The 15,591-nt window shown below is 37.9% G+C and overlaps 1 protein-coding gene across 12 annotated transcripts in view; it reads right to left on the reverse strand.

Moving 5' to 3' along the window:
- Positions 1-1,093: 1,093 nt before the first annotated feature.
- Positions 1,094-15,591, reverse strand: part of KLF12 (KLF transcription factor 12) — a 420,215-nt gene continuing 405,717 nt past the window's right edge. For all 12 annotated transcript variants that reach the window (XM_058548296.1, XM_058548302.1, XM_058548300.1 and 9 more), the window contains one exon: positions 1,094-10,703. In XM_058548296.1, coding sequence (XP_058404279.1) covers positions 10,522-10,703 — 182 coding nt within the window. In that variant the 3' untranslated portion in view covers positions 1,094-10,521. The remainder of the gene's footprint in view (positions 10,704-15,591) is intronic.

The raw sequence follows: 15,591 nt of genomic DNA on the forward strand, positions 1-15,591 counted from the left end.
GGACGGGAGTGTGCTTGGATGGGAATGGAGTGTGAAGTGCGGCCCCCCCATGCCTCTCTCCGCAGTGTCTTTGAGTGGAACAGAATGATTTCACAGAACTCCACGTTCATTTGGAAATGGATTTCAATCAGTAAGAATGTGAGCCAAAGTCAACTTTGGTCTCTGATTTTTATGAGTTATTAAACTATACTATGGTTTGCCGAGTATGAAATGAAGGATAGTATTTTGTAGGTTTATTTGTACATACATAATCAAAGTTATTTATTGAATGTTTCTATGATATTCATTGCTATTAACTCTCTCTCCCACCTTGTCGCCTGCTCCCCACCTCCCATCCTTTCTCCATCCCCTTAACCCCTAGCCCTTTAGTAGCTAAGGACACCAATGCTGGAACCAGACTGACTGGGAAAGTTACCTAACCTGAGTGTCTCACGTTTTCATCTATAAAATTAGAATAACAGAACCTAACTCAGGACTTTTGTAATGAATAAAAGGAACAAATATGATGCTTAGAAGACTGCCCGGCATCTAGGAAGTACTCAAATATTATTTTAATTATCATCTATCACCATTCTATATAATTGTTAGTTGTATTTACTACCGTTCTTATTGTAGGATGGATTTTTCTAGAAGATCTTCAACTGAAGGACACTATATAGGAAGATACTTAGGTTCTTCAACTGCTTATTATAGCAATTATTTAAAAGATATTCTACTCATTAATGATCTTATTTTCAAAAGCCTTATAATCCAGTTTTCTTAAAAATGTACAGAAATAAACCAGCCTTGGCATGTGCTAGATGGATCATTCTACACTTAAATGATACGCAAAGTCTTAAAAATTCAATTTTAGGCTCTGAAAGATGTATTTTTTCATATCACTTCATATTTCTGGACCACTTTTTAGTTTTACATTCATTAAAATATCAAGTTAGGAATCCCTCTTTAGGTGCTGGTTGTATGAAATAAAAACCCTGTTCATTTTTTAGTATAGAGTCTATCTTGTTCTGTGTTTCAAATTACTATACACAAATGGTAAAACTTTTCATAAGAAAGGTTTAATTAGAATGGTTAATAACTATGATTTCCAAAGTGTCTGAGTCAGCCTTAGTAATAATTAGGGAGTTTTGTTCCATACAAAATGCTTTATTTAACCTTCATGCCTTCATTCAGATAATTATACAAATGCATACAGTTAAAGGTTTAAACTCTATTTCGGTTCACAGCTCAATTCATAGGAAAGTTGAATACAGAAAAGCAATGCACCAACAGAATATGTCTGAGACACCATTAAAAACAATAACACTTGTTCATTTAAATCTCTGAGAATAGACTGGAATAATCATCCTCTGAGAGAATCTCATTAGGAGGGTCTCCCTTTACATCATCATAGGGCAAAAAAAAAAAAAAAAAGAAAAAGAAAAAAATCACCATTTTACAGTAAAAGGAAAAAAGCTCTGAGTATATTTACAATACATACACTATACATAAATACAAGAACAACACTTACATAATATTAATAAACTTATAACGGGGTTGCCTAAACACTACCGAGTATATAAATGCAGAGGAAACTATTGGGAAATTAGATCTTTAGATAAGCTGGAGAAATAAATTCATTTGCAATTAAAACTCTGAACAGAAAACCAAATGAAGATTTAAGAAATTAATACATTTGCTTGCCAGCATCATTGGGGGGCTTTCTCCTTTAATGCGTAGCACCTCCTCTGGGCACCCTAACTCTCTGGGGTCAGAGACCCAAGAGTCTTTTGTAAAATCACATCTGCAAAGCGAATCAGACGCAGCACATCTATTCCAATTTGCTGTTCAGAGGCTTCAAGCCTAGAATAACTGTTTTGTCAACTAAAGGATGTTTTTTGTATTTTTACAAAGATAGATCTTGTGATCCAAACATCATGTATAATAAGCTAAGTGTCAAGGAAAAGGAAAAAGATGTCTGCTTGATTTGGCCAAAGATGATATTTTTCTTTATTCCCATGTATTTTTTCAAATATGACTGAGAGATTTATTCAAAAGAATATGACGTTTAAATTGACCCCCACACACCAAGAGCAACGTCTAGACTACTACTAATTATAACTAAGTCATTTTAAGTGGCAGGTGGGTATCTTAAAGGTGGTCTGTTCTCATCGTTTCACAACACAGAAAGTTCTGAGTACATTCTTCTATGGACAAACATGAATTTGCTGGTTTCTCTTTTTTTAAAATGAGCATGTTATGATACACATAATTGCATTATGATGCAGGATGACATAATACATAAGACGATGTTTTCAAGCTGGTTTTGTAAGTAGTTATCTCACATCCACAGAGAGTTGGTTTGCCATGTGATGCAATGTGTCCCACATAAACATGAACAAAACAATACAGCCACCATTCCAGGGCGGGGATGGTGATTCTTAAAAATGAATTTTTAAACACAACAAATTGTGGACAGACAAGTTGATAGGAAAGAGCCTTGAATATAGGCACCAGTGCCCCAGTTCAACAATATCCATCCAGTGTAATACAGTTTGAGGAACAAAATATATACTGTAGTCTGGATGTAATTACAAAGTTCTATGGGAAAACTAGAAATACAAGTAGGGCAAAAGCACTTTCCATAATGTTTTATGCTGTATCTTTGGAGCATGAAATTAGCAGAAAGGGAAGATGTTGCTATGTCCTTAAAATATCTTACTCTTTGATTACTTGAGTACTTTTACTAGAATTTGACCCAAATTCTACCTTCTTATTCACCCTCATTTCTCAACAAAAATGAATCTCTGTGCAAGTCTTGTTAAGCCTGCTTTGGAAAAAGCAAGATATAATAATTCACACACAGAGTCATTGGTTCTCACTTTGCACAAATGGGTAAGACCAGACTCGGTTGCCTCAAACATTTTAAAAATACTGATGTGACCATTTCCACTATTCATCTCTTTTCAACTCACTTTAAGTTGTGGTTTTGTTGTTGAGAAATTATTGCTTGTGAAACCCAATTAACTGAGAAGAGAGGCCCTTTCCACAGTGGGTTGTGCACACGGAACACTTGCTCTCAGCGTGGAAGAGAATTTGTTTATACAGGTTTTATCTCTTCCCTCAGCCAAGTAACAGGGAGAAAGATCATAATTCAGGAAATTCATTTTCAGAAAAAGAAACACCACGAGAAATGACATTCTCTTAATGTTTTCTAAGTCCATTAGTACTTCCATGAATCAATACTGTCAAAGACCTTGTTCTACACAGAAAACGGAAGGGAGGTTTCATTTCTCTGATGTTGGACAGCTTCTTAGATAAAATTCAATTAAATTAACAACAATACTATAAAAAAATTATTTATAAGACTATTTAAAACATTCCAAGGCAGTGCTGTTAGGTGAGAAATCTAAAAAGGAATTATCCGTTCTCTCTCCTTGCTCATCATCTGAATGTTTGTGATTGCCACCCCATTATCAACCGCCGAGAGTGGGCTCTGATATTAACAACCAGTTATGTGGAGGTGAAAATTTCAAATGCAACTTAAGCAGATTGTAGAAGGTCTATATAGGTGGAAAAGCTTTTACTATACCTACAAAGAAATACGTAGAATAGAGAAAATCCACTCTGGCTCAAATGCTATGAAGTAGGGAAGAGTTTCGGTGATTGTGATCTCCAGGCCCAACGCTTAGGAGGAAAGTGACAAGTTCAGGGAGACATCTGGTTGTTGCTGTTTGTTTATAATGATCCTTGGTGCATGACTTTCCAGAGGACTGATTTCAAATATTATGTACCACTGTCAAGTTATGTAGTATATCATGTCCATATATCTTGGAAAATATGATGACTACACATCCATTATAAAACTACTTAAGAATCAGAAATATGGAAAGTTGGCTGGGAACACACGTGCAGTGTGGTGCGGTGGAAATTCAGGCTTCAGAGCCAGAGATAGGTAACTTCACATTCCTACTCTGCCGTTCACCATTTCTCTTTGTGGACAACTCAGCCACCCTCTCCGTGCCTGTTCCCCATGCATAAAATGTAGAACTGTTGTACAGATTAGAAGTAATGTGTCTTAAGAATTACCAAGTAAGAGTTTAGTAAAGAATAGCTATTATTTTCACGGCTTGCTGAATTTTTGACCTTTCAAATTCTGTTAGTACTTTCAGACAACTTGCAGAAAGCAGCCCAGTCAGAAGACTTCACTTTAGTGAGATTAAGGACTCAGCAGCTTTCCTTCGACACTTAATTGTTCTACACCCTTATCCTGGTACATTTCCTTCTCCTTTTCCTTCTTTCTGAAACTTGGAAGAGGAAACAGTAAACGGTTTTCTAGGCCTGTGGTCTGCTTCTGGAGACCACTGTCCACCATGGTAGTCTTCACTGTCTAAAGCCTGAGTGTTTAATCATAGTTATACTTTTTAAATTGCTCTTACCAAATGTTTGGCTCTGAAAGAGTATAATTTTACTGATAGCCCTCAATAGCTTGTTTGGGTGGATTTGTGCTCTGAGATGGTAGGGCTGGAGAATTTCCAGGGCTCTTGACTATTCATATAATCTCAGTGTATATTTCTATTCATGACCACTTTTAGCAGTAAAATAATTACCGCAAAAAGTTGTGAAGTTCTGAATGTAAATCTAGTAATTTCCAGGACTACTGCAAACCTTGGTTAAAGGCTAGGCTTATTAAGTGTCAGTCGTACTTCAGTAGACTTTTTAGGGAGAAATGATTGTGTCAATACTCATTTCAAAATGGTTCTGAGATGGTAACAGAAAATATTAGGGAAAAAGGAAATGAAGAAATGTAAAAACAGATTTGTGCATTTGGTATTAGTGGGTAAAATAAGGTAAAAACAAACAAGCATCTCTAGTGTTTTGCTCTAAATAAACTGGCTTTTGTTAACCGAACAAAACTGTCTGAGCCACACACACTGCTTCATAGTTTGGGGCAAATCACAGTGAAGTTTTTATCTCAAAATTATAATCGCCATACAGCACAGTATACGTTGAAGATAACCTTAATGTTCAGATCTGCATTCTTACATTCTGTAACTAAGAAAGATTAAATTAGGAAATGCTAACATAAACAAGATTAGGTATATTTAAAAGACACAAAAGAATTTTTGAGGGGGTGTGAACAGATTCGATTTGCTATGTGCATATATTTACTCTATGAGCGTGTGTTTCCCAAGTGTGGAGGAAAAACCCAGTCTGATGAAAAATTATTGCTGTGGAAAAGTACAGGAATATCTCATTGGTCATAATGTTTATTGACAGGCACTTTCAGCTTTTAATTCATTTCTGAAAATGGGCATTAGCTTATTCCTATTGCCAGTATAGATTCATTTAACGTGTGGCCATATCCATAGCACTTAATCTTGTCAACATGTATCTACTGCTAAAAGTAGCTGGAATTAAACAAGAATAAACACCTGTATAGTTTTTTGATCAAGAACTATTTCGTTGAGGAGGAAGATAACTGAGAAAAGTTGCTAGATGCTTCTCTTTAGCGCAAGTAAAATCCTGTGCAGCTGTTTTCCCCTTTTCAGGCAAAGACATTTTGAGTTTGGAATCAGTTGTCTGCAGCTTAAAATGAATTCATTATGTTTTAAACCATCCTGGCTAAACTGAGACAAATGGCCACTCCATTTTGTCAGAGCACAAGGAATGTGCTCTGACGAAGTGGAACAGAGTTCCCATGGCAATATCGCTAATTGTGTGTAAGATATACAAGGCATATCTGAACAAGGGTTTTTTTTTTATTGTGATGAAAACTAGAAGCTCTTTTTCCCAACATACTTCATCAAACTATTTACAACCTCTGTAAAATTTGTGAGTTTGAAAATACTTTTTCCACTATCACATATGTTACGAATACAATAAAATATCTTCACTCTATTATTTTAAAGATGCAGTATCCTCCTATTTCATTTTCTTATGAAAATCTGAATTTCTATTGCAATTGCACAGTATTTAGCATATTTAAAGTACCAATGGACATGGTTTGCTAAACACACATTATTCTATAATGAAACTGTGAAAATATAGCATTTTTAATTTTTTATGTATACTTCTTAACTATAAAATGCAAGCAAAGTCATATATAGCATTATAAGCTGATTCCCTAATAAGGTAAATAACTTACATTTCTAGACAGCATGGATTATTACAAATTCATTCTTTTAAAAAAGTTCTTTGTTGATATTGATTAGCCCACTGGCTGCTGCATATGCAGGTGTGTATAGGGTGTGCATGTGTTGGGGGTGCCTGTACAGGTAAGTGGAAGGCAGTGTGGGAATAAGTAGAAATGTGACATGAAAAACATGAATTACCAAATCCCTTTTCTAAACAAAACCAAATCAAACTGAAAGATTTTTTAATGAGATGCACTATCTCAGAAAAACCGAAGGAAGAGATTTGGTCAATGAAGCTGTAGAATACATTTACCTCCTAAATTTACAGGCATTAGTAAAGAGCAAAATCTGAGATTGGATTATGGAACATGAGTATTAAGGCTTCCTGGGCCTATTATGATTCATAAGAGTTATCTCACGTTCAGTCCCTTATCCAAAGACTATAACTCAACATTATCACGGATGCTGGTATTCTTAACACTGCTTAAATTCTGTCAGTCCTTACTATAAATATTAAGACACCTTTATAATAATATCATGGCTACATTTCTAAGCAGTCATAACAACATAACAAAGGCGTATTAATACATTTAAAGGCCTCACCTCACCAGATTTATTCAATTGCAGCTTTGGTAAGTATAATAAAGCAGAAAAGGAATACTGCATCTTTATCCATATACATGTCATCATTCTAATGAACTGATTTCAAAGTGCAGAATTATATTTATGTTTAAAACACACATAGCAATTTGACATTAAAAAAAAGTTGCATAAAAATGAACACAATCTTTGTATAAGCTATTCCAAATTTCAACCATAACGAGAATGGCCTTTCTAATCAACTAGAACTGGCATCTGTAAACACTGGGGCATTTTGTAAGCTTTTTCCCCCTGACAATCCTCTTCCTATTTTGCCTTTAAACTTTCAAGTGAATAAAAAGTGCTCTTTTTAAAAAAAAAATGTGGTTCATGTTACTGTTATTCAACTGCTTTTGAAAATAAATGTCCTATAGTGTTTTGTGAAAAGTAATGCCAGGCAATAGTAAAGTCTTTATGGTAAAGCCATTAGGAATTTCAGTCTAAATGCCTTAATAGAACTTAAGACAAGTTATCAGGCAGGCTTCTCAAGAGTCCACACACAATTAACAGGACGAGGCTGGAGGTGGAGGGGAAGCAGGACTCTTTTCCCAAAGAACTTATGATCAGAAGATTATGCCTAGGGAATCTATTACAACTTCAAAGTCTGAACCTCATAACTTTTCAAATAACAGTAACTTCCTTGAAATCAATCTCTACAATGCAAAGAGACAGTCAGGTCTACTATAGCTTCTTAAGCCATTACAGCCGCCAGTGTTATAAGTTCCCAGACCCGCACATATGTCCAGCTACAAATTGAACAGCTTCGAATTTAAAACTAAAGAATGCTTCTAGTTAGGGGACAACAGACTAGTCCTTTGGATTCTACTCCTTTTCTGTTGTTCATCTTCTACTGTGCTTTTTAAAAGAGGCTAGAATGGACATAAGATGAAATGGAGGAGGCTTTTCCATGCCTGAAGACATTCCTACTTAAAAATCCAATTCTTTCTCTCCCAAACCACTTTCCTCTCCATGGGGAAACATTTGTAGAAAATTCACCAGGGAGAATTTGCTATGTCCCAAGACAAGCCCCAAATAAGTGTCAGTCCTGGGGCAAGATCAGCAACTCATTCAGCGCTTGTGCTTGGATCCCTCCTTAGAGGTATCGATACGTCAAAAGGGGAAATGGCGTAATGCTGACAGCTTTATCAGTTAACTTACCGTCTCAGTCTGGTTTCCACTTTCAGAGGGTGAGGAGGAAAGCTCACTTCCCTGAATCTTTCCTGTGTTATTAGAGAGGAGCAGCTCATTTAGTTTGGTGCTAAATTTAAATCAAGAAGCTCCCACGGCCTGTCAGTTCTGTGAATTCTAAAAACCACTTCTACTGTAACACTCTCAAGACGCCTCTCAGCAGAGAAAAGGACTGGCCTTCTTATGAGAGCAGGCAGAAGTAAATCAAGTCCACACCTCACCAGAGTGATTCACCTACTACCTGCCAACTAGGTTCCAGGACTAGCAGAAAGGGCTTCAGGGCTGTTCGCCACTCTCTGTGTTCTTTGCCACTGACCAGTAACCAACACTGGCATGCACCAGGAAACCTCTTTCTAGTCAAAATGGTCACAGGCAATGAGAAGTAGGAGTTGCATACAGTACAGATAAAAAACTTTCCAGTTGGTAAAAAAAACCCAGTGCTTGGTGGGTAGTAGATTGAGTAGCTAAAGAAGCTATTTATCAATAGAATTGCAGCCCTTGTTGGAGGAAAATTGCCTGATGAATTTTTCAGACCTGGCAGAAAATGTACAGCACATATTTTTGAAGATAGAATTTGACCTGAAAATCATTATGCTGCTGCTTGAACATTAAAGAAAATTCCTTTTAATACCATCCAACACAATTGTCCTTATTTCAATGTTCATCAGAATAAGATGATCTGAATTAGAAGATGATCCTAAAAAGGATAATTCTGCAACCGGGAATTATTTCAGAATGTTCAAACATTTAAAAATGAGCTAGTAATATTGTGAGGTTAATTTGTGCAGTTCCCAAAATCAAGTGTTTGTAATTAAAATATATTGCAAAGGTCTATGCTGGCAACCTTTTACATCTAAGCTGTAAAAAATCTTAACAACAACAATAACAAAAAAACCTCGCCAAGCCCCTTAGCCACATAAAGCTGGGAAAAAACAGCTTTTAGTGGGGAAAAAAATATGATAATTTTTCAGAAAGAATGCTTGTTGGTGATGTATTGCTTTGTTTACCGTATACTTTGCTAGTTGCACAAAAGGCTCATAATTTAGGGGGTTGACGGAACTATAATTTCCTCTCACCCTCAGCACAGGATGAGTGGGTTCAACATCCCCGCAGATGCCAATGCAGAACCATTGGGTCCTAATACAGTTTGAAAATGAAATCTGTATAGAAGAATCTATTGGAAAGTCACTTATCCTTGGCTCTCCAAGTGAGGAGACTAGCACCATGTCAGGCTTTCCTCAGGGAACACTCCCTTTCCACTGACTCAATTCCAAGGAGAACTGACCCATTAACACAAGAGTTAATTCCCTGCTATGCCTCTCTGGCCTTTCTAGTCACCAAATAACTGTTTTCAAACAAGAAAAGGGGAGTATAATCTTTAATTGTGGTACTCAACCAAGCAGGACAACAAACAGCAGAAAGATTACCTCAGTGCTGTAAATGTAACCAAGACATCTAAAATGCTGGGGTGTTTTTTCACAATCCCTTTAGTAAGTATGAAAATTGGTAACGTGAGTCCTCAGTGAAGTTATTGTAGGAAAGTCCTTTTATTCATTATTGCTTTTCTCCTCAAGAGGCGCATTATTTCCATCTCTGCTTTGTCTGATTTTTCATGTTCACTGACTTTGCCTGGGCAGCCCCACCTCTTACCTTGGTGCCAGTGTGTCTAAGAAAAGTTTTTTTCCCCCGATTCCTTGTAATCAAATACTAGGGGCAGGAAGAGATGATGCCTAGGTGACAGAACACTGCAATTTGAAGTGGGGCAGTAGTTTTTTTAGACAGGCTCTTCCTATTCAACTATAGAACACCTCTGTGCCAATCCATGCCAGGGCAGACACCACGACTAGACTCCAACTGAAATGTCGCTGCCCCCTCTGCTCGAACAGATAAACAAAACAGAATCAAAACAAAACAAAAACAATCAACAACAAACAAATGAAAGCTTCAATGTTGATTTTCTTCAGGGCATGGCATAATGAGAAGGCGCGGGTGATATCTAGTTGTTGCCATCACTATTGCAATGGGCTGCCTGAGTGCCCCTTTATTTTCAGGTAATGGAACCTCTCCAACAGCTTCTTCTTTGCTACTTTCATGCTGCTTGCTGGTAACAGATTGGATGTGTATTCTATCTCAGATAGTAACTAAAATTTTTGTAAAAAGGGGTTAAGGGGTGGGACGATGGGAGAAGAATCCAAATTTAAAAGGTCTTGCTCTAGCCATCAATTTGTGGTAGATGACCTTTAAAGTATCAATAACAAAATGTCTGACAGCTCAGAAAATGTACAAGCTACAAACATCTTTAAATGGCAGAGTACACAGCACGGAAAACAATGCCTGTCTCTTCAGCATTTGTGTCACCGATCTCCCAGGCCAGCATGAAGACGTTTCTTGTGTAGTCGTGATGGGGGTTACCTTCAGACCGAAAGGAGAAGTGTTACTTCTTTTTCCTGCTCTGGTTTCAGACATCGTGGGATGGTGATGCCCTTTTGTGTTAACACTGTGAAGGGGATTCAGCCCTGCTGAATTGGGTGCCACTAAGAGATCCAGCTCTTACACTCAGCTGGACAGGTCGCATTCCTCACACCAGCATATGCCTCCGGCGGTGCAGTGCCAAGTGATCTGACCGGGAAAAGCTGCGATCACAGTCCGCGCACTTGAATGGCTTTACTCCCGTGTGTTTGCGGTAATGCCTTGTCAGTTCATCGGAACGAGCGAACTTCCAGGTGCAGCCTTCCCAGGTACACTTGTAGGGTTTCTCTCCTGGAAGAAACAAAGGGACACATGCTTTGGTGCTCCATCACTTTTCCATAATAGCAAGCCAGCACTACATTTTGGGAAATGGTTGCTCTCAATGGATCTTCCATTTGGGAATCCTTTGTCAGGAAACCTTACCATCCTACCAGCCGGTGTGGGGTCTGACAGGTGGGGGTTTCAGTCTCATCTCTCCTGTTGTGACATTTGGCAAGTTAGTTAACACTTGCATCCTCAATTACAGGTAAGTTACTTTGCAGTCAAAATATCAAAAGGCATAGACTACTACAGGATATAATCACCACTGGCAGACTAAAAAGGCACCTTACAGCTCTACTTAGTTGATTTGGTTCTAAGGCTGAAACTCACAAAGAATTATAGAGGGTAATTAATTATGTTTTGTTTCAATATTCCCCCAAAATGTGCATCACTTAGATTAAACCATCTAAGTTTAATAAGGGTATTTTAGGACACAATGTCCATTTATCAGTCACTGAGAATATGCACAAAATTTCATTAAAAGATGAAGCAATTCACCCCACCACCGCTCGAAATCAGGTATTAAGTACATATTATTCATAAACACCTACTTTTTGCTTGTCTATTGGAAAAGAATCCTAGATATCTTAATACTGTAAAGTTCAAATAGCATTTTCAGTGACTTAAGAAATTGGGTGAGCCCTGAGGAATCAAGTTGGTCCTAGTGTTGAAACTCAGAGTAAAAAGCAGTCTGAAGAAGCATGTAATTTGACCTGGTCCTCAGTCAACTTGTTAAGGGCAGTAAAATATGCAAAGGCTTTGCTGGGAAAAGATACACTATCCATTGTCCAAATGAGCTCCCGGCGGGAGCGGGACAATAGTTGACCCAGGTGTGCTTTTTCCTGGCTCTCATTCAGAATGGAAGCCCTGTCCCCACGCAACCCCACAAAAACCGATCTCTCCTCTGCCCCTTCCATCCAATAGTCAACAACATGCTGCTTGATTACACATGGCCTCTGGTGAAAAAGCCCTCAGCCAGAGAAGGGAGCTCTTTGCCGATCCCTATGGATAGAGCTGCAAAGTTGAATATTGATAACCCCTCTTTACAGATGAAAACTGAGGCTCAATGTAGTGAAATAACTTGCCCAATGCCAATAAAAAGATGTGCTTGGTTGCAAATCTAGCGCTTTGCACTATGCTATAGTGGAATGGCTAATTCTTTCCCTACCTAAACTTTGTCACATCCTCATATAAAGTTCATTCTACTTTCTTAGGGACTCCCAAATTATTCACTTCCTATTTCTATTTAATCACCTCTCACAAAATATCATACAGATTTTGTTTAGACGCCTTTCTCCTCTACCAGTTTCTGAAAATGTGGAGGTCTAAGACCACGCCTCTACTATTTCAGTATTCCCAGAGCCTAGAATAGGTGCCAAGCAAGCGCGTGAATGAATTAATAAAACTGCAACACACGCACCCACGCATACACACACAGAGGCATGTACACAGGAAACCACTAAGCCCTGTAAATGAGATGTACAAGTAATGGCTACATGGGAAAACTAGACCAAACTGGACCCAACATTTTTCATTCAACTGTTAAATAAATGCTGTTTATATGGGTCCTTTTGGGATCAAGCGGCCCTTTCAGAAGTGAGTGAATAGTATAGACCAGGTAAATCCAGAAATGTTGATGCATTCATTGTGGCCCAAGAAAGCTCCAGGTTACTCTGAAAGGGCTCCTTTCAAGCAGAAGCCTACTCTATATCATTGGCAACTGTTAACATGCTTTTATTTACATGGCATCCCTATATGGTTTTTGAAATTTACATCATAAGCATGGGTTCTAATGAGCTGAGCTTGATATAAATCCTGTCTTCAAAAACACATCCCTCTTTTGGGCACTGAGCTCAGCTAGCTGACTCTTTTGTCAGCAACAGGCATCTCCTAGCTATCTCCTGTGTTACTACGGAACCAGCTACAGAGACTGTAAGGACTAAGAGGGAAAGAATAAAGGATTTCCTTCATTGGGGAAAAGCATTTCTCAGTTGTGTGGTAGAAGGACGTATTTCTGTCTTGGTGAAGAAGTGTCATATGAGTATGACTGGGATTAGAAAAGCTGCCGGATCCTCACCTTGCCATTCCAGATAAAGCGAGAGGAAGGGGCTCCATAACTGGGATGGGCCAGGAAGTAAGCAGGGGCAAGGAGAAGGAGATGAGAGCTTCCAGGCTTATCCCAAGCAGGATGTTAGAGACTGATATGGCCCATCCTAGGGACAGTTTATTGGCTCAGGAGGTCTTCTGATTTCCTTGTGCACCCAATTCAGGCACTCATTATTCTCTAATTTCATCCTCAAAACTATAATAGTCATACTTTTACTTTCATTTTGGCTGTTTAATAATGGTATTTGTGTTCTGTCCACTTGAAAATCTATAGCAGGGGGTGGTAAACTGTGGCTCCCAGGCCAAATCCAGTCTGTGTCCTTTTTTTTGTGTAACCTGCAAGCTAAGAATGGTTTTTATACTTTTAAATGGTTGGAAAAAAACAAAAGAGGACTATTTCATGGCATGTGAAAATTATATGAAATTCAAATTTTAGTGTCCATAAATAAGCTTCTAGTGGAACATAGCCACATTCATTTGTTTATGGCTGTTTTCCAGTGATGACAGAATTGAGCTTTGCAACAGAGAACGTAGCCTGCAATGCCTACAATATTTACTATCAGGCCCTTCACAAAAAGTTTGCTGACCCCTGATGCAAGGGAGAGGCATTTCTGATTTTTGTAGGCCTTCTGATTATGTTAACTTATTAAACTGGGGTATATAATACACAGTGTGAGTTTGAGATGGGTTGGGTGAAGGAATATTTTGGCTATAGAATAATCACTTATTTTCAACTTAGGATCCTCAATTAGAATTCTAATAGACTGTCAGCAATAAACGCACATGATATTTATGTGTATGTATGATATTTTAAATTGAGAGTTCTGGGCAAGAGGAAATAAGTGATTCTCTGAAAAGGCTCACCTAATTCAATCAGTTTTTAAAATATCTCAGGATCTTTTCTGCTCATCAGAAAAGTACAATAATGAAACGGTCTTCCCTATGAGAGTGAGGGTCAGGATGGAGTAGGGTCTGGAATGTCTCTATATGGTTTACCTGGTAACCAAAGAGCAATGATTCTACACAGTGTTGGAGCCCCACCCCACCCCTGCCTCCTTTCAATTCAGTTGTGTTACAAGGGCCACGATAATGAAGGATGATGAATTACTATTCTACTGAGCCATTGGAGGAGGACACACGGTGGGAACTCCTACAGAAAGTGGGAGGTTCGATGTTTGGCATCATTTCTAAGATGGATATTTTAAAGGGGGAGGGGCAGGGAAAGCAACAACGGATGGCAAGGATTTCTGTGAACCCATCAAAGTGGAGCAGAAAACAGTGCAAAATCTGAGAAGTATTCTGTGAGATGGAATCAAGTGCAATAAGCGATCATGAAAGACAAAGGAATAGGTCTCAAAAATACAAGAGGCAGATACGCCCCAACTACGTGAAAAAAACCAATGAAAATGATATGCAAGCTTATAAGCTGTTAGGGGCAAAGGGAATAATGAAGGTGTATAACAAAGAACGCAAACCTTCTCCACGGGTGCTGGGGGGGATAGAGGGAGGAACTATATCAGAAAATAGCAAACAATTATCTGAGTGATAAATGAGTTTTCCTTGAAAATTTTCTTATAAAAATGTATACTTTCTTTTTAATACCGCAAAAAGCCTTATGCATAATATTCCCTGCTGCCATTAATGAAACCAGAGTTTGGGTGTTCCCTCTCCATGCTTAATAAAAAAGAAGAAGAAAAAAGAAAAGATCTTCAAATCTCTCTTCAAAATTAGAGGCTGAGCTCTTGGGGCGGGGGGAGAGGAGATGGTTCCTCTGACTAGAGCAAGAGCTGGCTTCTGCACCTCACCCAAGAGAGACCTAGGTATCCATGATATCCGCCCAGCGCCCAGCATTTCTTTAACAAAGAAAAAAATCAATAAATGCTCTCTTTGGACTACTCAAGTTTTAGAAATGGATGCAAAAACAACTTTAGTGGCTACTGCATTGTGTGAAACTGCACATTGTATTTTATGCTTGTGCTCTGAAGTGATTTAAAGGGTACAAACTTATAAACAAATTAAGATAGAAACTAACTTCATCATGTGAGTAAAAACTAACTAAAATGATAACTAAGTTTGTAAGATACATAGTAGTAGGCATAAACGAGCCCTGAAAGGATATGATGAAGAACAAACAGAATCCTTCTTCCATCCTGCCTTCTTTCCTTTAAAAATTTGGTAGAAAGTAGAAAGCTGAATTCAACGTTAAAACGTCAGTGGTTGGGACAGAATGGTAGGTGAATTTTCCATGAAAATTTTCCTATGGAAAGAGTTGGCTTGGACAATAAAAGGAGTCAGGCACCTCCCAGAGCCTGTGCGTCTACTGTGCACAGCTGCTCTGCATCAAGCTGAATGATGGTGATAGTAAACACAATTTCCAGTAATTTCTTCAGGAATAGTGAATTGTCCTTAAACTCATTTGAATTAGAATTCTGCAAATGTGTTATTCAAAACTGTTTTCCCCAGAAATAAGCTAAAAATAAAAATAGCATGCTTACCTTCTTCCTTCCTTTTGTTTAACTCACAAGTACATTTAGAATCCTTAGTGGAAAATCTTTGAAAATATATTCAACGTTTTTCAAAATAATCAGAAGTGTTAACATATTTAACATTTTTCAAAACAATCAGAAGTTTTGACTCCACCATCAGATCATCTTTGACTATTGTTTCTAATCCTATGAAATAATGAACTTACAGAAAATAGTATGGTATATGTCTTTACCAATAAGTCTTAGTAAGTGACTGTTTTCTTTAA

Source organism: Diceros bicornis, chromosome 9, assembly GCF_020826845.1.
Source record: "Diceros bicornis minor isolate mBicDic1 chromosome 9, mDicBic1.mat.cur, whole genome shotgun sequence".
Lineage (NCBI taxonomy): Eukaryota > Metazoa > Chordata > Mammalia > Perissodactyla > Rhinocerotidae > Diceros > Diceros bicornis.